The sequence below is a fragment of the Pleurodeles waltl genome, chromosome 2_1, assembly GCF_031143425.1.
Source record: "Pleurodeles waltl isolate 20211129_DDA chromosome 2_1, aPleWal1.hap1.20221129, whole genome shotgun sequence".
In the NCBI taxonomy this organism is placed as follows: Eukaryota; Metazoa; Chordata; class Amphibia; order Caudata; family Salamandridae; genus Pleurodeles; species Pleurodeles waltl.
The window spans coordinates 813872202-813899508 of record NC_090438.1 but is presented as its reverse complement, the minus strand read 5'-3'; the positions used below and the strand labels follow the sequence as shown (position 1 = coordinate 813899508).

At 45.4% G+C, this 27307-nt stretch overlaps 1 protein-coding gene across 6 annotated transcripts in view; it reads right to left on the bottom strand.

Annotated features, from left to right (window-relative positions):
- Positions 1-27307, bottom strand: part of RNF144B (ring finger protein 144B) — a 279170-nt gene that overhangs the window by 169759 nt on the left and 82104 nt on the right. For all 6 annotated transcript variants that reach the window (XM_069218759.1, XM_069218761.1, XM_069218762.1 and 3 more), the window contains one exon: positions 19491-19686. In XM_069218759.1, the coding sequence (XP_069074860.1) occupies positions 19491-19655 (165 nt within the window). In that variant the 5' untranslated portion in view covers positions 19656-19686. The remainder of the gene's footprint in view (positions 1-19490; positions 19687-27307) is intronic.

Genomic DNA, 27307 nt, shown 5'->3' with positions numbered 1-27307 from the left:
ACAAACTGTTTAGTCACCTCCCCAAGACAAGGGTGACTCCATAACATTTTGGATAGGTAAGTGTGGTCCGTTTCCAAAACAGTGACTGGCTGGACTAAGTAATGTGGCGAGGATGTTAATGGAATCTTAGCTAACAGTACAGACGGCAGATAGCTTGAACCATATGCTGTAAAAGAAGAAGATCAACATAAATTTTTCAGAAGAAACATGTTGCATAGAAAGGAACTGGCATGATTTGCTGTTGATCAGGGAGCTTCAGCAAAGGAGTGCAGAATGTGAACTTAAGTGGAAGCGGCAAAGTATACAAAAAAGTGATGGATAAAATGTTTAAATATATCCTTATAGCCCGTTGTAGCAGGCTATAGCAGACGTTTAAGGCCCGCTCCAGCATTAAAGGCCTAAGCTGAAGGAGAGGGCCTTTAAAAAAAGGAGCAGGTCTTTAATGGCCGGTAAAGTCCAGCTACGGCAGGCTATAAGGTTGTTAGAACATTCTGCCACTAGTGGGCAGAATGTTCTATTAAATAAAACAAAGGCCTCATGGAGTCCGAGGGGATTGAAATCCCCTCGTTCTCCGTGAGGCCTTTGTTCAGTGCTGTTGCTGTGAGACAAGCATTGAAAAGATCGAGTACCAGGCTTTTACCAGCCATTAGAAGCCCAGAGTACTCCACTGTCTTCAATGGAGCTCCCATCATTCCAGTGTTCTAATTAATCTCAGTCCCTTGTAATCACGGAGGGCCACATTCTAATCAATTGTCATTTTGCACGCCAGGACATGTCAGCTGGACCCAGCCATATGCAACTAAGTCTTGACCCTGTTCCAGTGTCAACAGTCCAGCCCAAACTGCCAAGCTATGTCCTCCCTGAACCGGGACTGGACATAAGTGGAAGTGGACTTTGCGGGATATCATAAGCAAGTTCCACAGCATAGATTTGGACTGATGGAACCCTTTGATGAACAGAAATCATGGTGAAGAAAAAGCTCCAATTAGGAAAAGGTGACTCCAGTGTCAAGTGCTGGACATGGATTAAAATGCTGTTTACCTCATCACTGTTTCTCAAGAACGAGTCTACTTCAGCAGAAATAAATCTCCACCTGTGCTGCTCTCAACTGAACAGGGAGCCCGAACAGGGTCCTTTGCCTGTCCTCGGAATGCTGTCACTTCAACTCTTTGCATGGTAGTTTCTGATCCCAAGGCAGAGCTGCAGTGTGCATGCTGGGCATTTAGAGATGTAAAAAGTAGCTGAATTAATGTATTTCAGTGACCTGTGGGCTAGGGTGTTTCAACATGCTTCATCCAGCTTTACGAGTACAGAGCGGGTGCTACAAGTGGAAAATGATTTGTGTCAGAAGAATCAGACAAACGAACAACCTTCCTTCTAGATAAACAGTCAAACAGAAAACTCCCAACACGTTCAACCCAAATGTATAAATTGAACTGAATAGAGACGTATACAGTGCAACGTACACCCAACTATATCAGACAATCATTTCACTTGCAGCACGAATCTGTAGCTGTTGCTGTGAAGTAACGTTTCTTTCTCTCCAGATCCACTGAAAAGCATACAACAAAATACAGATGCTTGTACACATCAACTAGTCATCTAGTATGTGAGCAACAAAAAAAAATAATGCATGGTGTTCCGACGCCTTTCTTCAGTCGGTGCACCAGTAACTCACATATGAAACAAATGTAAGGAAAATAAAACAAATTTCACACTACCACTGTAACAGCTAGATCCAGACCACCTCCTTCTTCTCCTGTCACTTCCTATATGGCCAAGACCGACAGCAGATCAAATGCCACTAACAAAGCTGCTGCTCTATATACTGAAGGTGGACAAAGTGACCAGACTATCAATAAAGGAACAATTTTTTATAACATCTCCGAGCAAAGGAAAAACACATGTAGCTTGAGTTAGCGAAGACGGTGACTTCGGATCCGGCTCCGCAGCGGCCCCCAGGCCACCCCATGGCTTTTGGTACTGTACCCCCTTTTAGTCTCTGCTTCAGCCTAGACCTCAGCCCAGCTCTAAGTATGGGTCTTTCTTTTGATCCCCTGCAAGCGAGGAGCGAAGTTGGGCCGGAGGGGAGGTAGAAGGATCAGCTTCCAGGGCACCTGGCTCAAGCAGCCATTAGTTCAGCGTCGGATTAAAGGTAAACCTTTAGGGCCGCTGTTCCTCCGTAAAATGCGGAAGCGGCCGGTGGTAGGCCACTGCAGCTTGTTCTTACGGAAGGCCTGCAAACAGCATACATTGACGTGCACCTTCGAAGGGGGTTCATCCCAGCCCAAACCGAAACCAGGCGGTGTTCCATGTGCCCTAGCGTGTTTGCCGCTGTTAGCGCCTGGCTCGGTTTAAACCGTCTACCGCACTCACTTTCTTACTTTGGTTTGGCAGCATTCTTTCAGACTTGCGACGAGCTGTCGCATGCTGCTTTGAGGCTGCCTATCGACTACCGCCTGTTGCTTTTTGTTACCGGCAGCCTGCTACCTACAGAAAGTGGTGCAGGAAGTGTGCAACGAACCTCCTCAGGGTAGAGCTGGCAGGGAGAGGAAGCGGATTGGCTAGGTCCGTGGTGCAGCTTGCTCTATGCTGTGTGCTCGCCTGTTCTCCCATGATGAGCTTTGGGAACCCTAAAGAGGCTTCCAGTCTCTTACTACTAGTCAACCTTTTCCAGCCGGTCATTCTCAAATGACAAGGGCACCAAAGTGGTTATGCAGTCCTGCAAGGCTTGGGCCACGCCAGCAACTACCGGAGGTATCCTAATGCTGCAGCAAACAAATCATAATAAAAATGATTCTTCAGATGCTGCGCCTCTCACACCAGGCATCACTCAAACGGGAGTGGGGTCCCATCTCTCACCTCCAGTGCTTGTAGTCCCCACATCAAAACCCAGGGGCTAATTTCTGGAATAAGTTCATATTTTAAAAAGATCCAATGGAAGTCTTGTTCTCTCACCATAAAGAAGCAAAAGGCCTCCGAACACCCTTACAGCCACAATCGCCCAGCTCATTTGATCTACGGCCGTGAGAAAATCAGGGCAGCTCCGGGTTGCAAAACCCAGTAGTACCAAAGACAAAGGCTTCTTTTCACTGTGTGGACAGGGCAAAAAAAAAAAAAAATAAGTCTCTGAAAGTAAGAGAAAAGAGGCCACTCCATCTAACAGGTCATCCTAATGGAAAGACAGATGTGAATCCCTGCGCCAAATGACTTGGAGGAACAAGCATGAGGCATCTTCGAAATAGAGTCTACTTACAAATCCATGGCCAACAAGTATTACCTGGCAAAAGAAAGGGTATCCAGGTCATCCCAGAAGTACGCCACCTTCCAACTAATGACTAAGTGGCTCCTTCCTTAGACAGACAGGAAGAGGATGATCCAGACACCCTGGCTTACAGAGCAGGCAGTGCCCATAAACACAATAGCCCCAGTTCAGGCAAGAAGTAGAACATCCTCTCTGGTCTTGCTAGGCAATGCTTTTCCCTCATCTCAGGTTGAGATGCTGGCATCCTTGGGCCCAAAGAGGCTCTCAGTAGGTTCACGTCTATCAGCAAGTCCTGCCATTTCTCTCCATAGCTGCTGCTCAGAGGCCTTTCAGATTCCAACGTCAAGATGGCCGGACAAGAAACACCTGGAAGTTCTGCTTTGCTCTTTTCAGCACGCAATAAATTCTTTAACATATCAGTCGAGTAATTTAGATCTGCAGTTCAATCTTGTCAAAAAAATAGCAGTCAATGTCACGGCCAAAGACTCAAAAACTGGAGCTCTACATTCACTGATACAATGTACCCAAGCAGACGCTGCTCAACCAGTTTCATCCTGTGTTTGTGGGCCAATACTGGACAAGCTGGCATGCCTCCTGAGTACCCTAGACTCGGTTCTAACAGACATAAAATGGCAGTTAAAGCTTGATCCCCCCAGCTGTCCAAAACTCTGCAAAATCAAAGCTTGTCAACTACACTAATGCCAGCTCATTAATAACGGGGATGTTAGAAACACTGACCAACAGAACCTCAGAAACGTCAATCAACAATGCAGCACTACCACTCGGATCTCCACCAGCACGCCTGTTCAAGGTAATGGGTGAGAAACCATCATTGATCAATAATCCAGCCCAATTAATAAGCCTCTGCGCAGCAAGCCTGCTTCTAGCCCTGGCTCAGTAAATACCCATCCTACTGGGATAATACAACCTATGAAAAGACATCATAAGAGGCTCAGAAAATCCCATAACAAATAATCTGTCAAAGGTCCTCCGTCGTCACACATTGACCAAGTCTACTCCATCTTTAGACCGTCCACAAAGCCTCAAGATGTGCCCAGTGACCATTGTGAGGAAGAAGAGTCGCCTGGAGGATTAACTATCGTTAAGAAGCTAAAGCCAACTGAAAGATATTAAACTCTTGCTTCGAGTTGTGACTGGTCTTACACCGACAACTACTCAATCACCCATCAGCTTACTACATGAACCAAACCAAAGAGGGATCTTGCCCAGCAAACAATCCAGCAACTCATGGAGCTAACTTGACAGCTACTCAGTGCATACAACTTGATCAACTACCACTCTCTGTGGTGGTAACAGGGCCTACAAACCACTCCCACTCAGTTTACAGAGAAGGCCTAATGCTTAACCAACAGTGTAACTGCCTACCACTGGTCCTTCACTTAAATACAGGCAATGATGTTAGACTCACTCCTCAAGTCACTAAAAAATAGCAATATCTCACTGATACTAGCTCATCACACTCAAAGCAAACAATGGCTGACTGTTTTCCCAAAAATCTGTGCAACCTCATCTTCACACCAATATATAAATTAAGGGGTCAATTCGATAAAATGAACAGAGGCACCATGTTTTGCATGAGGCAGGAAACTTCATCTTTAAGGCACATTAAATCATCTGACCACTACTCAGTCACCTTCTTAATCTCCTCAAACCCCGTTAAGGAAGAAGCTATAGATATCACTTGGGCGACGGGCCTGCTGGCAGAGCAGGTGTGTACAGAGAAGCAGACATTCGCCCAATGGGGTTTCAAGATCTCTTCCAAGGTGTCTGAAGCTTATACCCAATGTTTAATTCCTCTTAGCCCTGGGAAAGCCGTTCTTCCCTGGCCCATCTAGTCATACAGGACAACCAAGACCAACTTGGGTGGCCCAAAGCCAATGAGTATATCCAGCGAACAACAGTTCTTAGAAGGGGGCTCGCAGCCACTCGTCCTCGATGACAGGCAAATAAAACATTGACACAACTGGGCATCATGAGGCCAATCGGCCACAAAGCCAACTTTATCTTACCACAGCTTATCCAGGTAAATGGGGCAAGCAAGTTCGACCTAGTAAGCTGGAAGTCAACAAACAAACCCAGCCAGCGTCAGTTCTCAGAGGGGCTCGGTGCCACTCAGCCTCTATGACATATGGTCAAGACATCCACACAAGTAGATATGTCGAGGCTGCCCGATCACCAAGTCAACTTCACCATGCCACAGATGATTGGGCTTGGCTACCGGGCGACTTGAATCCAGATTTCAATAGGCGCCGGTTATATTGGCAGGGTAATCAGTTTAACGACCGCTCATTAAGGGACACTCTTTCAATTTGTACTTGGAATATAGAGGGCTTCCTAGTAAAATCGAGGACAAGAAATTTCTAGCTTACATTAAATCTTTCCATTTGGCAATCTTCCGAGAAACTTGGTTCCAAGAGGCCCTAAAGCTTCCAGCATTCTTGAGTTTTTAGCAAACCTGCAGATAAAACTCACGTGCTGAACGGACCTGCAGAGGGGTCTTGCCATTTATGTAGCAGCAGAACTCAATGCAAAAACAGAAGTAATAAACATCAACCACCCTAACTTGCAAGCTGTAAAACTCCCAGAAATCTCGCCAATGAGTGCCTCTCCCAACTCGTTTATAAATCTTTACATTCATCCCTCGTCTGCCAAGAAGTAAGAAACAATTGACACCCTTCTGGCCTTTATTACAGCCCAAACTACCACAAATCCGGTTCTGCTGACTTTAATGACTGACAATTTTAATATGAACTTACTACAAGTCACAACACAAGATCAACTAGTTACAATACATGATCAGATCCGCAACATACCCTCATTTCATCCCGTCTCGCAGAGAAAGGATGCCCGGGAGCGACACTTTGTAAACACTGCGGAGCACTTGAGCCTGTGAGCCTTGAAAGGTCGCATCAATCCAGACATTCCAGTTCAGCCTACTCATCATTCAACAGTCTCCAAATCAATTACTGATTATACTTTTGTTTCCCATTCGCTATTCATCTGGTTACTTACTACGGCTGGGGAAGCATACCGGAAGGTGATTATCAACCAGAATGAAATGTTATATACATAATGGTCGATGCATGATCAGGCACAGGCAAAGTTTTCACTAGTAACTTCAGAAAGCTTTACTGGTCAATGGGTTCTATTGAGAGGGTGGAATGTACAGCCAGACACAAATGGGAGCTTGTATGTGAAACAATCTCCAACCCATTGGACCAATGGGCTCAGTTCTTGGCGCTACTTCTAGAAGATCAAGCCCACTCCTGTGGGGGCATCGAAAGCTCTAGCTCCAGCACAACCCGGCCTCGGCGCAACTCACAACAGCAAAAAGAAGCTGAACCACGCCTTGCAGCCATTTTTAACTAGAATCTCCAACATCGGACAAAACACTTGTCCACATTGTACAACTATGTCCTCTCCAACCAGGTTATCCCAGATAGCTGGCACAGATCGATCTAGACATCAATCTACAAAGCAGGGAAGAAAACACTATCTTTGAATTACTGGTTGATCGCCCTTCTGGATGGGGAGGCAAAATATTTAGCTAAACGCCTGCTTGCTGCTCTGACAGTGTGGGCTGAAGCAGGTTCTTTGGTTCCGGTGAACCAGACAGGGTTCATTAAGGAAACAGGAACAGCTACAAACATCATAAAGCATGCTCTGATGATTGATCAAGCCAGGCGCTGCCCCTCAAGCCTACATCTGTGTCACATGGACTTCGGGCCCGATTTTGATGCAGTACAGTATAACATCTTGTTGGCCAAGCTGCATATCTGGGGAATCTCCCCTCTTCTCCTAAGGGTCATCCAACTGCTATACATCGACATGTGGAGAAGAGTTAGACTGGGTACAGGTGCTTCTTTCTCAACGAAAATACTGACAAGGAAAGGCCTTAAACAAGGGTGTGTCTTAGTTCTGCTCCTCTTCAATGTCCATTTAGCAGAGCTGTCCTCAAAAGTGTTAGCTCAACCTCTTCCACGATGTTTGGGTTTAGCGCCTCTCACATGCTGTATGCCAACAATGTTGTTCTGATTTGTTACACCAAAGTCATCCTTCAGCGTTTAAGTAATGCAACCCAATATGCTGCAAACCAGGTTATGAGTCAATCTTAAAAGAAAAATCATGTTGGTGACTACGAGAAGATGCGTGCCGCCAATTTTTCACTTAGCTCAGCTTTGGATTCTGTGTTGGAGTACAAATATTTGGGCATAACCTTTGACTCAAGAGGTGTCTTCACCAAACAGTGCCGTGCTTTACAACAGAGAAATAACACTGACATCCGCCTTCTGCTCTTTACGTAATTCTTTAAAAGGAATGTCTCTCCATCCACTCCTTCAAGTTATGGCTGCTAAGCATGCTCCATCTCTCACGTTACGGAGAGGAGAACTTGAGAGGAATAGCTGACAAAATAAAGTCATAAAGAGAGATGGGCATTTCGATGCATATTTAATCTACCCCGCCATGCCACCCCTGCTCAAATTCAACTTGAGCTCGACCTACGGAAACAGAACACAAGAAGCTTGGGTGCTTACAATTTTGTTGCAAGTTAAATAATAAAAAGCACAGGGTTCCACCATAAGTAGCATTGTGTGGAAACCCATTAGAGATCCAATAAATTACCAGGCACATGATTACTTAAATCTAGCTCCAACAACTTCTAAGGCAGGAACTCTGGAATTTAACCTTTTTGCAACCAGCTTTTAACAGCTTCATAAATTAAATTGGCAAAAATATCTCATCCCTCAAGGATAAAGCTGTGCTGTCTAGGAGATCCCAAGCTTGGATGGCCTTTTAAAACCCCATACTTCAGGGAACTCTTTGGGTTAAAGGCCAAGCTCAAACTGCTGAACCTCAGCTAAGCAAACTCTGAACCCCATTTAACTTACACCCCTCCCCCCCCCGAAGAGAACCTTCACAGAAGCTACCTGTCAGCTTTGCAAATACTCTAAAGAAGGCATTTGCAATACGGTCTGTGTTTCTCCAGCTTTTTCCTTCATTAGTAACGGTACAAAAACATGTTGGTAGTCAATTATAGTCTGCCTTCAAGGAGAGGATGCAGTGTTTTGTGGGACATTCCTTAGGTTCATGCACATTGCAGACTCAAAACTAGCAAAGACAGAATTTTAAAGGTCCATTTCCTAATTATGATCTGGTTAAAACGATTGAGCCACTAACTTAGTAATTATTGTGTCAGTATTGCGAGGTTCTCATTCTTATCCATCTATTTTGATGGCCACCAATTTAGGAATAAGCAGCATGCACTTTCAAGTTGAGGTACTAAGCAATTTTACAGTTCTTCACTAAAGTTAGTACGGGTTGTGCCCTGTTATGTCTCTCTTTCGAATCAGCATTCCTGACTGATGAAATTGACTCCGAGTACCACGAAATGTAATCACGTTAATGCACTAGGGACCTCTTATAGAGCACTTGTAACGTGAAATGAAATTATGTTCATGCACTTGGCACTATTGTCCGAGTCTCTGCACTACGAAAACCACTATGCCTTATACCAGTCGTCTTCTTGTACTGACCCGATATTTATTATGTGACAAAACTGACACCAAGCCAGAGGTGGATGCACTTCCTCTTCTGAGTATCTGCCACAGTAACGCCGATAGTGTTCATGACTTATCTCTATCAACAATCTGGGCTTGGTGCTCAGGAGTGCTAAAAGTTGTATATGTAATAATGGCCGACTGTACAGAGACACACACAGCGTTGGACTTTATTTTTTAATGCTTTTAACTGTGATTTTATAATTGTAATTGTTATGTAACTGAACAATAAAGATATTTGTAATGTATTGCACATCTAGCCTGAAAATCACCAAGTAACCCCGCAGAAGATCTTTAGCTTCCTCAAAGCATTCCTTGGTGCGTCTCTAAATTCTAGGAGCGCAAGTGATCTGCGTCCAAAGTCTCTTGCAGTATTTACTGAACGAGGTGTGTACTTGCCAGCACCGGGCAGCCATTACATAATTACACGCACAGAGATTGTTTATTCAATGTACTTGGCACGAAAATGGGTTTCTCAGGCTACAGCTGCATTATATGAAATGGGAAAACACAACATTTTCCACTCCGCTTTATATTTGTAGACTATCATTAGTGAGCTGGTATTCCGGCGAAATGCACTGCTTAATGTGTAACATCCTCAGACTGCCAGAAACGAGCTCTAGTCACAGGACCTTTCGCAGAGCAGCACAGAATGGATCGAGATGACAACTCCCCTTTCCAGTCGCAAGTGTAACATAACCGCAAGCAGCATGAAGTACTGTCGTAAACCCAAAATCTTGATTCACAGAATGAAATATTTCCGTCATGTTCTCGACGCGAATCTCACTTGACCCTGTAGAAAACCCACCCAGCCGACAGAATGTACTGCAGCAATAGGTCTAGCAAAGGGTGGCTGAAATAGGTGTCTCCTGGGAAGTGGCTCTTATATTCTATGTGGAGAAAGAGCCTAAAATGTAAAGTTTGCAAATGCTCGTTTCCACCAAATTTAGTTCTGTAAACAAAGCACAAGACCTTTGAGAGTGTATGAGTGCCTAGAAAATATGAAGCTCATGTAGACTTTGAAGCATACCCCTAATTGCAGAAATCTAAATTTCGTGCATAGCTCATTTTGACATTACACTAGGGCCTCTAGGCAGAGATATTTTTGTAACTATGTAAAATTGTTTTAAAATTTCCACTTTCCTTGCTTCCCGGTGCTTAGGAAGCCCAAGTACATTGTGATCAAAAACCTTACACAAAAAAAATACACTAACCTATTAGTAGGGTGTCTGGAGATATTAGTAAGGGACATTTTTATTAATTGGACTCTATAACGCCAACAGTTAACATAAGTACATTTTTCTTCATCTAGTATACACACACTTCAGACACAAGTCAGGCGATGAAGTGATATGAGAATCATCCTATGTTTGGTCAAGAGCGAAAGCCGGGATTTTAACGCAGGTCTTCTAGGTTCCTAGTACAGATACCTAGCTACGTAGCCCCATACCACAATACAATGCATTATCATGGACTTGTTCTGTGCTATCCACAGTCAACTGCTCTAACACATGCCTAATAGTCGTGAGGCGTTGGTAAATCACTGATGCACTAAAAAGAGGCTGAAAGGGAGACAAACACTCTTGTCTTCCTCTTGCCTAATTATTTATAAGAAGTACTGATACCAAGAGTGCACTGGGACCGTCAAATACAGTCAATTGCCCGCCATTAACTTATTCTTACAACGGTGTGCTCTTCAACCTCAATTATCACTTTTCACATTCTGTAAAAATGTGTATGCTCTGAAAAAAATAATCAGTAGGACCTTTATCTGGACATGGCAATTCCAGCAATCTTAAACAAATGATGGAAGGTGAACTTTCTGGGGAAGTTAAGAATACTCTCTGCAAAGTCTAGTAACCTCTAGCTCTCCACTTGCAGGACAACGTTGAAGGAGCATGTTTTACAAAAAAAGCTCCATTAAAGCTAGCAACCAAGCCAAATGAATATTCTTTAGGACCGACAGATGTAAGAAACTCAACTAGAGGACCAGGGTAGAGCATACATTAAAGGCCAATCTGTAAATGTGAATGGACCAATAGCAGCCTCCCCATGTGAAAACAAAGCCAGAAATGTATTAACCTGAGGGAGCACCATAAAGTAGACATAAGATGGCAGCCTGAGCGACAAGCTCAACCTCCCAAACAAATATCTGACTAAATTCTGTCTTATTTATACCTATTCAAACTATGTCGAGATACTTGAGGTACTGGAAGCACCCATGGATCACCATGATGCCATTTCTGCCGAGAAGTGGCCACTATAGGCATGATTTGAGGGGCCATTAGGCATGTGAGTGGCCACAAGGCCTACACTGGTCTTGGCTCATTCCGCTAGCAGGACACTGGAGTTGTCGCAGGAACTGGCTTGCTTTACTAACGGAGAGGCCCATGAGCTGAGGCGGGGACAGGAGAGCACTTTATAGGAATGTGTCACAGGGGCAAATACTGGGGCTGTCATCAGATACATTATTTGCTCTGGAGTGATGGAGGGGCCTTACTTTGCTGTGTCCCACCCCCTGTGCTGGGGACTGGCATAGTACCATTTGTTTCCCAGCGGTGCAGATGGGGATGCCCTATGATTGGGCCAGGGAACATGTCTCCACTGAAGTACACACCGCAGAGAATGTGAACGTTGCTGCATGAAGTGTCAGAGACAAGTGTCACAGCCACTGTCGAGCTGGGGACAGAACAGTGAGGATCCGGGGTTGGTCTCCTGCTAGTATTGTTATCGGTGACACCACATGGTTGCCTGGGCACCCATGGTCATGGTTAGATACATGAGGAACTAATGACCATGATGGGCCGGGTGTTGATGTATCATTCCCAGAGCAATCAATGACATAGGAGCATGTAGCCTGATATCTACACAAGATGCTCACTGCTGAGAACCAACAGAGCCACTCTAAGTTATTACACTCTGACTTGAAGCCTGGCAGGGAGGACGAACTGGAAGACAGGTGGCCATTCTGGGTCCAATCGGCCTGTTTGGCCTCACTCCACTTGTTGAAACTCTAATCCTATGTAACCCTCCATAATAGCCTTACCATTCAGTTACTCAAAGCTTGGAGGTGCAATGTGGTAACTCACTGCGGTGGCTGTGTGTACACAAGTTGTACTCTGTGGAGGTATGGAGAGAGTTGATATACGACAGCAGAACTCTTCTGGCTCAGGTGGAAGTGCTCATACTTTTCAATTACACACTGTTGTTACAATAGGCAAATCGGACACCAAGCAGAGGATAACTGACAGAGGACAACTCAAATGCCAGATCATATACAAGAAATGGGGGCACCACCAAACACGAGGTCACAATCTTGCTAAAAGAAATGAAGAAGAGCTTGGCAAACACACTTGGCAAAATAGACTAACACTCACGTTGGGTGACCTAAATGAGTAGATTGGTAAACATGGCAGACTCCTAGATGCAGCAGAAGCTAGGACTTAAGTTATGGAAAATTAATTGAAAGAGACAGCGGATGTGCTTTCTAAAATGGAAAAAGAGCACACATCTGTTGAAGCAAAGGACAAGGACAGAGTGACAACTGCACTAAGACAATGTCAAATTGTGGATGTGGCTGAAACCAGGTCTCCTGAAAACATGGAAAAGCTTAGGGAACAGCTACTTCAAAAACTGTTTGGACAGAATGCCCTCTCCTGCTTCATTGTCGTTGATTGTGCACCATATATCACTAGATTTACAACCTAAATGTGAAAAAAGTTAGAGACCTATTACTGCTAAAATGCTAAATTATAGAGACCAAAATATCATAGTTGGACAAACCCCGTTTTGAAGTATAAAAGGTTTCAGATATCTATTCTGACTTCACTTCTGCATTGGAAGAGGCAGACAGTCTTGTTTAGGAGTCAAAAAGATCCTACATAAAAGAAGAAATATGCAATGTTTTACCCAGCAAAGTTTGCCACACTGAGTGATGACACACATAAAAGTTCCTCTTGCACACCCCACAGACGATATGGACAGTCTATAGCTATAGTGCCGGATGACCCGCATTTCCTGGTGGAGTTGGCGATTGTGGATTTGTAGGAGAGTACCATCTTGCCTGGCATGTTACCCCCAATTTTACTGTATGTATGTTTGTTTTTGCCTATGTGTCACTGGGATCCTGCTATCCAGGACCCCAATGCTCATAAAAGTAGGCCCTGTATGTGTTCCCTGTGTGGTGCCTAACTGTATCACTGAGGCTCTGCTGATCAGAACCTCAGTGTTTATGCTCTCTCTGCTTTGAAAATTGTCACTGCAGGCTAGTGACTAATTTTACCAATTCTGATTGGCACACTGGATCTAGGATCATGGAATTATCATCCCAATACCATTCTGGTATTGGGGGGGGGGGGACAATTCCATGCATCCCCAGGTCTCCAGCATAGAGCCCGGGTACTGCCAAACTAACTTTCCGGGGTCTCCACTGCAACTACTGCTGCTGCCAACCCCTCAGACAGGTTTCTGCCCCCCTGGGGCCCAGGCAGCCCAGTCCCAGGAAGGCAGAACAAAGGATTTCCTCTGAGAGAGGGTGTTACACCCTCTCCCTTTGGAAAAAGGTGTGAAGGGCCTGGGAGGAGTAGCCTCTCCTGGCCTCTGGAAATGCTTTGAAGGGCACGAATGGTGCCCACCTTGCATAAGCCAGTCCACACCAGTTCAGGGATCCCCCCCCCAGCCCTGCTCTGGTGCAATACTGGACAAGGAAAAGGGGAGTGGCCACTCCCCTGACCAGCACCTCCCAGCGGAGGTGCCCAGAGCTCCTCCAGTGTGTCCCTGACCTCTGCCATCTTGGATGCAGAGGTGTGAGGGCACAATGGACAGCCCTGAGTGGCCAGTGCCAGCAGGTGACGTCAGACCCCTCCTGATAGGTGCTTACCTTTCTCTGTAGCCAATCCTCCTCTGTGGGCATCTCACCAGATAACGAATGTAAGAGCTCACCAGAGTTCCTCTGCACTTCCCTCTTCGACTTCTGTCAAGGATCGACCGCTGACTGCTCCAGGACGCCTGCATAACCGCAACAAAGTAGCAAGAAGACTACCAGCAACATTGTAGCACCTCATCCTGTCGGCTTTCTAGACTGTTTCCTGGTGGTGCATGCTCTGAGGGCTGTCTGCCTTCACCCTGCACTGGAAGCCAAGAAGAAATCTCATGTGGGTCGACAGAATCGTCCCCCTGCTAACGCAGGCACCAAACTTCTGCATCACCGGTCCCCTGGGTCCCCTCTCATCCTGACGAGCGTGGTCCCTGGAACACAGTAGCTGGGTCCAAGTGTCTTCGACAGTCCAGTGGCCCTTCTGTCCAAATTTGGTGGAGGTAAGTCCTTGCCTCCCCACACCAGACAGTAACCCTTTGTACTGCGTGAACTGCAGCTGCTCGGGCTTCTTTTGCAAGACTTCCTTTATGCACAGCCTAGCCCAGGTCCCCAACACTCCGTCCTGCATTGCCCAACTCGCTGAGTTGGACTCCAACGTTGTGCGACCCTCTTTTGTTGCTCTGAGTCGACCGTCGTCCTCAGATCTTCTAAATGCGTGTTCAGGTGCTTCTGCTGGTGCCGCCTGCTTCTGCGTGGGCTCTCCGTGTTGCTGAGCGCCCCCTCTGTCTCTTCCTCCAAGGGGCGACCTACTGGTTCTTCCTGGACCCTAGCAGCACCCAAAATCCTCAACCGCAACTCTGGCAGCTAGCAAGGCTTGTTTGCGGTCTTTCTGCGTGGAAACAACTCTGCATCCTACAGCACGCCATGGGACATCTTCTGACCAAAGGAGAAGTTCCAGGTCCCTTCCGTTGTTGCAGAATCTTCGTCTTCTTCCACCCGGAGGCAGCCCTTTTGCACCTACATCTGGGGTTTAGTGGGCTCCTGCCCCCCCGGACACTTGCGTGACTCTTGGACTTGGTCCCCTTCCTTTACAGGTCCTCAGGGCCAGGAATCCGTCTTCAGTGTTTCGCAGTCAGTTGTTGTCCTTGCAGAATCCCCTATCTCGACTTTACTGTCTTTCTAGGGTAGTAGGGTAACTTTACTCCTAATTTTCAGGGTCTTTGGGTGGAGTATCTTGGAGACCCTTAGTGTTTTCTTACACTCCCAGCGACCCTCTACACACTACACTAGACCTGGGGTCCATTCGTGGTTTGCATTCCACTTTTGGAGTATATGGTTTGTGTTGCCCATAGGCCTATTTCTCCCTATTACATTCTATTGTGATTCTACATTGTTTGCACTACTTTTCTGTTACTTACCTGATTTTGGTTTGTGTGTATATATATTTGTGTATATTACTTACCTCCTAAGGGAGTATATCCTCCAAGATACTTTTGGCATATTGTCAATAAAATAAAGTACCTTTATTTTTAGTAACTCTGAGTATTGTGTTTTCTTATGATATAGTGCTATATGATATAAGTGGTATAGTAGGAGCTTTGCATGTCTCCTAGTTCAGCCTAAGCTGCTCTGCTACAGCTACCTCTATCAGCCTAAGCTACTAGAACACCTCTAACCTACTAATAAGGGATAAGTGGACCTGGCACAAGGTGTAGGTAACACAAGGTAACCACTATAAGCCAGGCCAGCCTCCTACAGGATTAGAGATCAACACAAGGGATTGCTAGATGGTTTGAGAACCAATGGAGACTGAGAAGCAACTCTTCTTACTGAGGGCACTAAACAGACTGTGCTGTCCTGAAGAGACCATCGGCTGAATTCAAGTAGGTCGAAAGTTGACTCTTCCACAGGGTTATCACTTACACTTGAGTCAAGACTATGATGTGTTCATGTTGATTCAGTGTTGTACCATACTCTACCCATTGGTGCCTGGTTAGGTTTACGTCAGATCATTATTCTGACCCACAGGGCTATTGTATTTGTTCTACAGTGTAAAATAAAGACAGAATCACCAGATACAATTTCAAAGCCTGAGTTTTAAATAATATGAATTCACCTTTCTCACGCAAGCTATAAAGATCCGAGCACAAGGGCTTTCAGGGCATCCTATGCACAATAAAGTAGATGACCAGGCATGAAATAAAAGGAAAAACTGTGTAATAATTAAACTAGGGAAAGCAACTGCAGCTAAAATAAAACACCTTCTATGGTTCCTGAATCTTCACGATTGCGAGTGACAATCACTTTCACACAGTTGTGGAAGAATGAATATCATTAAATTAGGGATCCGTTGACATTCATATTTAATTTTACCACATTGCAGGAAAATTCGCAGGAAAGCATTTGGAGCATAAAGGTTATCTGCGGTTTGTCGAGGATGCTATCTGGGAGTAACCTTTCAGAATTAATGATGGAGGATTATGTTTAACATTAGGGTTTTCTTTTTCTTGCTTTGTACAGATGGCTAGTGATAGTATGGTAAAATTAGAGCTAGTTCCTGAGTGGAGGGACTGAATTTACTTGCTTTTTGTCTTTTGAGATTTGTGGCAGGAGGATGGTGCCGATTTATTGTGTGGTGGGCATGGCCACAGTTGATGAGGTCTTTCAATGGGTATAACAGTACCAAAGGATGACGCAAGAAGACGAAGCAGGAGTGAAAAGAAAATATTTCAGCCCATCAAGAATGGATATTGATAACCCAATGAATAACCTTGGGGAAGTCCAGTCAGAGTGAACGCCTGTACCATCATGTGAAACAAGGTGTGAGTGATTTTGTTGTTACTTCTTTTGAGTAGGAACAATAGAAGTTCATGTAGCTGTAACATTCAGTAATGTTTTTTGCTAGTCAACGTGTGACACATGGCATGGGATAGGTGGATTTTACCTCCCTGATTACTTTTGCTTTGACACAGTCTGGTCAGTGGTCAAAAAGTGCTTATCTTTCTGGATGTTTAAGGACAGCACATTTCTAACTATAACCAAGTATTAGGTTTTGCTTGAGTACATTTTAAGGAAGTCAATGGACATTTGCTTTATGCATCTTTACTACCGTCCAATAAGAACTTACTTCAATTGCAAAAAATATTCTATTCTCAAGATCTATGGTGCCATTTAAGCTCTTCCTTTGTAAGGTGTTCGACTTCTTTGAAGCAATCTTTAGACTTTTTGCACCTGGTATAACACCTTTTGTGACAGACAAAAGTCTGCAATTGCTTATTGCAACAAGTTAAAAATAACTACAGTGTACCAATTAGTGAAAGACAGGCCATCCTACCAGTCTCCAACCACATTTGTCATTTACAATTCCCTAAACCCTCCTGCCAAAATTTAATCCACTTGCAGTGTGGAAATGTCTACTGACAGGGATTGTCCCTTTACTTTCTTAATGAAATGCCGACCACTTACTTAGACCACATTGTTTGTCCCCAAAAAATCCCAGACGTTACGTAAGGGTGCTTCAAGGAAAGTAATGCCAGAAAGAAGATGTCACAACGACCTAAAACATGCTAGTTGCTAATGCATTTAACTGCGCCATATCTGGGCTTCTTATACCTCTGAGACCAAAACAGTAAAATAGAATCAAAGTCTTTGGATGGAAGCAGCCAAGCATATTCTTTGCCATTAAATTAAACCTGCAAGTTCCGAATTGGAATAGCAACTTAGACCCTAAGTTGTCAAAAAATGAATAAATAAATAAAAACAAATATTAAAAATAAATAAAAAGAGTACCACTGAAAGGAAAGCAACAGGAACATCTGAAAAACAAACAAAACTGGAAATTCAGGAGTGAAAACCCCTGCTCATTTAAGTAAAGCAGATGAGTTGGGACGCTGTGAGCCACATACTTCTATTGTTCCATAAAGACAGTAAACATGAGATGCTCCACTGCTTCCAAAGAACTAAATCTAGACTCCAGGTACCGACAGCTGCCTAAATCTGCCATGATGAGGAGAAAATCTGAGAGAAGGAAACCAGGAGCCTCACCACCCAGGAAATCACACCAGTCGCATGTGCCCGATGGTTCAGTTCCTCCAAGCATGACAGCTTAGTGGGGGTATATTCATGTGGAACCCCTAAAGTCAGTAGGGGACCGGTGCCCGGCTTATGGTTACTACCAAGCAAAGGTCAAATTTTATTTTAAGACTAGAGGAACATTGGCGCCATGCACAGACACCACACAGGCTCTCCAATCACTACCATTTTTTGTAAACAAGTAGATACTAAATGGGGCAAAGGGTAACAAAGTGACAAACTGTATTCTCTATTTCAGAGAATCCAGGCAAGGATGTATTCCTAACAAAATCCATAAGAGCTCACAACTTTAAGTCACTCATTTTTCAAGCCCTTAGGTTTTCTCTTCACCTGGCTGATTCCCGTTAACAGCAGCAACATCAGTTCAAGAATACCTCAATAAATTCCAGTTGTCGCAGAACTAACCCATTTCTAATCTGTCCTCTAAAAAGGAGCTGCTTAGAAGGCAGCTTCATCGCTGATTCGGATTCGGACGTTTGTGAAGAACCATCAGCTTATCACCTGCAAGTTGCGTTTCACCCTGGATGAGAAATAGAAACTGTTCTGGTGCGGGTCATCGATGGCATAAGTGAGGTGGCCAATGTCAACAGTGTCAGGCCACTGTCCGAGCTGCACCAGTTTGCAGCATTCTACATAGTGGGCCAAGTCATCCACAACACCTGGCACGGCTTTATTTCATAGGCAATTCACTGATGTGGCTTCATTCTTTCCTTCCTCTCTTTCTGAAGCTTTATAACCTCAGCTGGTCACAATCTCCTGAGGCGTCCTGCACGACAGACTCCCATGTCACAATCCCTTCAAAATAAGTGTTTGATTCTTGGAAGTCCTGACTATAACGAGCTGCTTAATAACACACTTGCATGGGTCACGCTTAAGTATTAGCTCCGTCTGAAAATGGAACAAAGTGTCATCATCTTGCTTTCGTTCACTTTCATAGTTATCACTTTTAGCAAGCAGGCTAACTTTACAAAACTCCAAGCAGCTGTTTTTTTCAACCCTAAGTATTTGCAAGATGAGAACTAGGCATGAAATCTTCTAAGCAGGCAAGCCAAGTGCTTGAATTGACATCCACTGACTACATAACAACTCACCGAGTCATAGCTTTGCTTGCTTTGAAAAACACTGTTGTTGACTAGCTGGAAAAATTGATCCTACCTTTCCCCGAGCTCAACCAGTAAGTTATCTGTTTTATGCCAAGTGCTGGTGGTATACATTTTCATTAGCAGGCACAAGGCTCTAACATACAAAACAATTCACTAACGTAAATTGCACTAGATGACACTCAAAGCAAATAGGGAAAAACGGAGGTTTGAGATACTCTGGTTACTATTCAGCAAACATGAGAGAAAAAACGTGGAAAAGACAATCAATGGATAAGGCTGAAATATAACTGAGGTTGGTTCCAGTAATTTGGACTGTAAATAAAGTTTGAAGAATTATTGTATAAATCTTATTTTGTATTATGGCCTTATATCCAACCTCACGGGGACTTTGAAAATGTGCGAAGACGACGTCAAAACAATGAACAGGCTTAACAACATAAAGCAGGAGGTGAATGTGGATCATACCTGTTTGATAACCCATAGTATTAAACTGCTAACTAAAGACTAATTGACTCTACTAAAAAATGCGATTCCGCTGCCTTTTTTTCATACAAATATTACTAGTGGTGCTGCATGCTAAGCAGTCTTACTGAACACAGCTTCTATGTTTATAGGCTCGTAAGGGGAGCACTTACCATTGTGCAAAAGATGCAGCTGCATTCTTCTAGAGTAGTCATCCTCTCGAGAGAGTGTTCACACAGGCAGAGCTTACACATGATCAGGGGTTCCAAAGTAAGTTCCCCCGCGGTGGACATGCCAGCCATCATGGTGTGATGGCACACCCTCCCCGCAGACGCCATTGTCAAAGGAAGCACCTCTGGGTCCTACTCCCTGAAGAGAAAAAGAAACACACACAATCAACTAAAAGAAAATCAATGATGCAGCCTGCCAGACTTACGACTCTGTAATTCTTTATTTACACTGTGAGTAAACACTTCACGGGGCTCGTGCATTAAGGCTCAGTTTAGTGAACTCCTGAATGTATGGTGAACAGTCTATTTACGGGAACATTTGTAAAAGTGGACAGAGAAATACTGGACAAAAAAATCAATTGTAATTACTATTAATTGAATATTTCTCTTGTACTCCTCTCTGTTCCCATCAGCGTTCAACATCAGCTCACATTTCCAGTCATACTTGAAATACATACGATTTAAAGTAAGCGCACCAAAATAGAACCTGCTTACAAACCGGCCTTGAGGAGTGCAAGACATTTACAGGTATGAGGCAGAGTGCATCTCTGGGGTCACAGAAAAGGTACTTTTCATACCTTGATTATGTGTCAGTGTGACACTTTAACCTTTGTAGCGAACTGTGCTGCTTAGTGAAGACTAAATCCTGCCGCCTTAGTACAAAACTTACTTGATACTTCGCCACACGAACACCTACAAACTTGCCATGGTGGGCTGGAATGGGACCCAAAGGCGGTCCCTTGCCCAAATGTTAAAACCAGATAAAAGCCCTTCCTCTCCTTGTTTCTTTTTTTTTTTTTTCTCTCTCTCTCTCTTTTTGACTCTACTGTTCCTTCTGACACGTACCCTGAGAGCCTTTAAAAAAAAAAAAAAGCATTGGCAAAGCCAACAGATCGAACCTTCGGGAACTACTGGCTTGGCAATGGTTTTTAATGAAGCTGCAGCCATAAGTACTTGCAAACATTTTTTCAGGGGCCAAAAATTAAGGTCTATGGTGCTACTGATGGCTACACTGATGTCAGCAGGGTGGGGTCAGAAGACTGGTCTACACAGTGTGGATTGTGAGTTGTGGAGTTATTTAGAGGGTTTCATTCCATACTACAGTCTAAATTATGCACCCCGTCTCCAGAAGAGAGACAGATTGTACAAACCAGTGCTATGTGTAATGTGGTGAGATGCAGTGTGCGGTGTCGGCGAATAAAAGACCACATGTGCACACTAGTTCTGAACTTAAAGGGAAACTGCGTCCGCGCAGCCCCTGATTTATTACCTAACCTCGGTTCCGCCTTCCATCCGGATTGGCGGAACCTGAGGCACCATAAAGGAGAGTCCGGGTGGCTCTCTACATCCCTCCCATGTTTTACTTCACAAAGAAGAGAAAAGATATGCACACCCAGGCCATATCCAATCAAAAGTAACCCCACACCAGATTGGTTGAGACTTCAACGAACAAACAATACCAAAGAACCAGAAACGCAGGAACGAGAAAGAAACGCCATAATAACCGAACAGAACCATGCCAAAATATAAAAAGTCCTGGGTATAACACCCGTCGGGTGAACAGGCAGCGATGCCCCGACATTAGTTCCTAGGGACCCAGGTTACAGACAAAGTCTTTGAGCTGGCTGCTCGGCACCGGGTTGGGTCGTAGGTGGTAACGTCCACCTCTGGGGATCGATTCTTCCTGGCCAGCGTCATCACCCTGATGGTGTCGGGCCCTAGGCGCCGCTATTGGAGATTCCTCTATCCATACCTCCTCAGCCTGGGGCGCAGCCATCGAGTCCTCGACTTCCACTTCTTCCTCGGATGTGACCAAAACCCCTGCTCTCCTGAAGTGCGATACGTTTCTGGTTACTCTCTGCCTGCCTCGGGTTGCTGTTATCATGGCACCCCTCACACGGATGACCTGCCAGGGTTCGGGATCAAACGGAGTTTGGAACTTCCCTCCAGGCTGGTGGTTTTTCACTACCACCATATCTCCTTTCTGAAAACCCTGATATCGACCACACCGTCATTCCGTGGCCTTTTAATTCGTGCGTTTTCGGCGCCGCTGGGTGGCTTCGACATGCAGCTCTGGCGACGTCCACTGAGGACCAGATGGGATGCAATCCCGAGGCGGGACTTTGAACATCAGCGCGACAGGCGCACATCCTGTGAGGTGTTTGGCGATAAGCACCCAGAAATTGCTGTAGACATTGCTCACTGTCCGCACTTTGTTCAACACCTATTCTGAGGGCTCGGTTTAGGGTCTGCATAAACCTCTCAACGTCCCCATTAGCCTGCGGCCAGTAGGGCATGACCTTGCGATGATGTATACCCAGCCTTTCCAGGTAAGATCGAAATTCCTGTCCATGGAACGGGGGCCCATTGTCCGTTCTGATTTCATCAGGGAGCCCAAACATGGCGAAGGCCTTTTGAAGCACTGGTCTCACATGCTCAAATGCCGTGGATGATACAACGTCAACAGGAAACTTTGTGTAGGAGTCCATGAGGACGACGGTCAGCCGCCCCTCCGGGAAACTCCCAAAATCCATACAAATTTTTGTCCATGGCTTCTGACTCGCCGGCTCAGTGAATATTGGGCAGCTGGGTGGTTCTCCTGATGTGATGATACATGAGTGGCATTTCCCCACCAACTCGTCCACCTGACTGTCCATGCCCGGCTACCATACCTTTGCCCACAGTCTTGCTTTGGTCTTCGCGGCCCCTTGATGGCCCTGATGTGCTAATTCCACGACTCTGGTCCACAAACTCTGAGGCAGTACAATTCTCCTTCCTCGAAGAACCAAACCGTGACCATCCGTGGACAACTCATCTCGCACCCTCCACATCCCCTGCATCACTAATTTGCACTCGTGAATGGCCTCTTTTGTCTTTTCCAGGAAAAGATTAAATTTCCTGTGATTCAGTGCTTCCATGACTCGATTTAGTGTTGTGTCCACCTTGGTAGCGTCCACAATGTCTCTTACACCAAGGGCATTGGGACATGCCAATTCTACCACCATGTTGACAAACACCTCAGTGCTCTCCTCGTCTTTTTCTTGAGAGTCATCGGTAGTTATTGGGGATGGGTGGCGAGATAAATAATCCGCAGGGTTGTTCACCCCCGGTCGATAGATGACAGTAAACCGATAAGGCTGCAGCAGAACAGTCCACCGCTCAATTCGCGGGGGTGCCAGGCGAGGACTCCCGGCAAATAGTGCGATGAGGGGCTTGTGATCGGTCATCACCTGGAATTCTTGTCCATACAAATACAGGTGAAAATGTTTGCAAGCCCACCGAATCGCCAAAGCCTCTCGTTCTATCTGGGCATATCGGGTCCACCTGTAGCCCGTCTTTTGAGAAGACACAGCCAAAAAACTCCACCGACGTCTGATAAAATGCGCACTTCTTGTGGAGTGTTAGCCCTGCTTCCGATAACCTCTGCAGTGCAGCCCTGCGACGTCAATGATGTTCTTCTCTGGTCTTGGAGTAGATGAGGATATCGTCACTCAGATTAATCACCCCTTGCAGTTCTGACAGTGTCTCTCTAATTACATTTTGGAACACTTCAGCTGCCGAAGATACCCCAAGGCTTAGTCTCTTGTATCGTCGAAGCCCCACGTGTGTTGAAAATGTCGTGATGTTCCTGCTATCTGGTTCCAGCTCCAGCTGATGATACCCGGCATTGAGGTCTAATTTTGAGAACCACTGCGCCCCATTCAGATCCGCTATGATGTCATCCACTGTAGGTGTTATGTGCCTCTCTCTTTTAATGGCCTTGTTAGGGATGCGCATATCGACACAGAGACGGATGGCGCCAGGTTGCTTGGGCTTCGGCGCTATCACTAACGGCGAGACCCATGGTGTAGGTCCTTTGACTTTCTCAATCACTCCTTGGTCTTCAAGCAGCTGTAGTTCCTTCTCCACTGCTGGTCGCAAATGGAACAGTACACGTCGGTGTCGTAGGGCAACAGGTGTAACTCTGTGGTCTATGTGTAGCTTGACACTTGTACCTTTGAGTCGTCCCAACCCATCAAAAAGTTGCGGAAATTCGTTAATCAGGCATTCAGCGTGGGAGTCATATACTTGTCGCGCGAAGAATACTAACTCTAGCTCTTCCGCTATGTGGCACCCAAACAGAGTGCCTTGGTCTGCAGTCACCATATAGAATTTGGCGTTTGTTGACACATGCCCACTGGATACTGCCACTTCCACGGTGTCCTTTAAAGGAAGCAGCTCTTGGCCCCCTTAGTTATATATCTTAGTGGTCGCTGGGGCGAGCGATGGTGTTGGGGTCAACTGCCTGAATAAAGTGTCATCCATTACGTTCACGGATGCTCCTGTATCTATGAGCACCGTCGCCGATGTGCCGTTGACTTGGATGTTGCTCATGGGCGGTGGTCGTTTCTTTTGTTGTCTCCCACCGGTGAATGAGATCACAAAAATGTCTTCATCCTCGTCTTCTTCGAAGACTGGTGTTCTTTGAACTGTGGTTTTGCCGGGTTCATCTGTCTCTTTGGTTACGCTTCTAATCTTTGATTCCCTTCCTGACCTACACACTTTCGCGAAGTGGTTGTCTTTGCCATACTTATCACACGTTTTTCCCTTCGCCAGGCACCCCATTGGTGATTTGTGTTCATACCCGCAGTTTCTGCAGGTGCGCGCGCTCTGTCTGCCAGAGTCCGTTTTGCACCCTGGCGGTTGACCAGCTTGGATGGCGTCTATCTACTCTTCTTTCACCTGGGCTGGCCGTGTTGTCGACGCAGCTGACAGTGACTGTCCTCTTACTGCCGCCATGGCATCCGCCCGCACCGCTGATAGTTCGTGCGACCGTGCCAGAACCAAGATGACGGCCAGGGGCATGCCTTGCTGTCGTAGGATGAGCTTCCTTAGTGCATTCGACCGGCATCCCTGAATAATCTGTGCCCTAATCTCCTCATGTTGATTGAGGCCTACACACAAGCTTGCTAGCTTCCTGAGTCGTGCATAGAACATGTCCATGGACTCAACATCCGTTTGCTGAGCCTGCCGGAGTTTAAAGCGTTCAAAGTCTGAGTTTAGCTGTGGGTCAAAATGCTTGTTCAGGGCTTCCACCGCCGCGTTGAAATCTGCCTTATCAGCTGTGTTTGGGAGTGCATCGAACAGTTCTTGCAGCTCGTCTCCTCCCATAAGCAGCATCAGCGATCTGCGCACGGCCCTGTCTGTCTCTCTTGTGGCGCAGAAGTAGTTTTCTAACCGGTTTAGCCATAGGTGCCATCTTGGCAATGCTGTGGCTGGATCAATCAGTTGGCTGAACAGGGGCAGTGCAGTTGCAGTGACCGCGGTGTGGACACTGGCGGCTGCTTGCACAGGCAGCTGGGGGTTTTCCTGTGATGGGGCACTCATTATGTCTTATGTTACGTTGGCACTTAGTTGTTGTCCTGCAGGTTCTTTTGTTGTGATAGTGGTATTTCTTTTTTTTTTTTTCAATGTTGCCCTCTCTCTAGAGTGTGCTATGTCATGCACGTGGTGTGCCACCTTTCCTTTTTTTTTTTTTTCTCTGGGCCTGCAGTTGGTTATTCTTATATATTTATTTCTATTGCTTCTCTTTTTTTTTTTTCCCTTTCAAGTGTCCTTCTCTCCCCTTTTTTTTCCTCTCTCGCTCTGGGCTCTCTGCCCCTTCTTCTTACTTGTCTGGGTCTTCTGCCCCTCTGGCTCTGTATGCTGCGTTCCCCTCCCTGGGGACCACAGCCTGAGCGTCGCGTTGGTGTCAGGTGTTGCCAGGCCACAGGGTGAGAGCGCCGAATTTATCTTAGCGCCGGAGGTGAGGCCACTTACATCTCCTTTATTCTTTTCCCTTAGCGCCTACCGGGGCACGGCCGGAAGACTTGCGCTGGAGGGGGGAGGCGGGGCGCATCACTCCCAGCAGGGCGCGGAGCGCTTCCTCTCCGGTCGGACGTGCGCCCGCCTGGCCACACGCTCCTCGCACTTCTTCCAGCACGGCGCTGTGCCGGTCGCTGTTCCTTCTTTTTTCTTTTACCGTCATCACGGACCCGTCTTGCTTCGCAGGGGTAGCAGGACCTGCTCGTCGCCACTGTAATGTGGTGAGATGCAGTGTGCGGTGTCGGCGAATAAAAGCCGACACGTGCACACTAGTTCTGAACTTAAAGGGAAACTGAGTCAGCGCAGCCCCTGATTTATTACCTAACCTCTGTTCCGCCTTCCATCCGGATGGCGGAACCTGAGGCACCATAAAGGAGAGTCCGGATGGCTCTCTACACTATGCTGTATTTGAGTGGCTGTCCCCCTTACCATACCCTGGGGTAAGCTTTCTTTGTTTTTTATCACTACCTTTAGCGAATCAAGTGTGCAAAAGAAGTAGCTTGGCTACTGAATTAGAATAAAATAGCATCTTAGGCCTCACAATCACCTCATTCCTTTAGTTTCTTATCTTTAAATATTAGGAATGCTTGGCAACAGCCTCAGTTAATATAGCCTGTGCTATAAATGCCCCCTGCTTTGCCGAGACTTGCACTGTAATGTTGCTCGTGAAAGGAGCACACTGAGTGATACTTTTAACTGCCATTCGTAATGCCCGTGCACACCATTCCTTTGTTGCTTTTGATCATATTGCTGTGTGTTTTTAGATTCTTGTATGAGTCTTCAAATGTGCCAATACACTGTTTTCAGTGGATCTTGTTAAAATCTGTTATGTTTTGTTGAGATGTGAATTACAAACAATGCAGTAATCCGTATATATATGCTTTATTGATGAATACTTATCGTTTTCAGCACTTGTGTGTTAACACTCAATACTGAAGTAAAAGCTGTGAAGTGCACACCGGACACTAAAGCAAATGCTATTTCAATCACAGTACGTTGCTTCCTTCAAAGGCCTGCGTAGAAACAGGATAGTTGAAATGAGGTGTACCAACAAAGGCTCTTGCGTGAATGACATTTCACCAATGCCAACCAGCAGTGGTTCTGGAACAACTTTCAGAGTGGGGTCCATTAATGTTACATCAGTGAGGTCAAATGGATTGTGAAAAACCCACGCCACAGAAAAAACAGGTGTAGAGAACATTCAGCAGGAGATTGATAAGGATGTAGTATTTAGCTGTTGCAAATATTTTACAAAAGAAAGGTGTGAGAGCGCTGTGCCATTTACAGACAACTCAATTTCCATTAAAATGACCTCTAAATTTATATATACAGGCTTGATGATAAAAATACACAGAGCACAAATGATAATATGTGGAAATCACATCACCAAATGTTCCTCCACACTTCCAGATTATAAAAAGAGCTTTATTTCTGCTTTCTTAACTGCTGATATATCTGAAATATTTGTGCAGTTCATTTACAGGCATTTAAATGTTGTTGTGTGCTAGAAAATAGTGACATCCCACAGCCTTTCCTTTCAAACTCACAGTAACAAAGTAAACACTAAGCTCCCTTTAAAAGCAATTTGTCAGAAAACCGAGCTGACTTATGATCTCTTTGAACACACAGTATGGTTATCTTGGGGGAGCATCAGCAATCCCACTCCCCAACTTCTAGTAACTATGGTATGGGCAAGAAATTGAGCAAGAGGATTGTTTTAAGTTAAGCCACTGGGAAAGAACACTGACCAAAACAGATAGAATAGTGTTCCTCAGGGGCATGTGTGATTGATGAACCAATGGTGCAAAGAGTAAGCAGAATCAGTAATGCAAAAAGAGAGTAGGCAGGAAACATTTTCAAAGAAACCCTGCACTGTTTACTATTTCCTGAATTAGCATACAAGAGACACTGCTTAA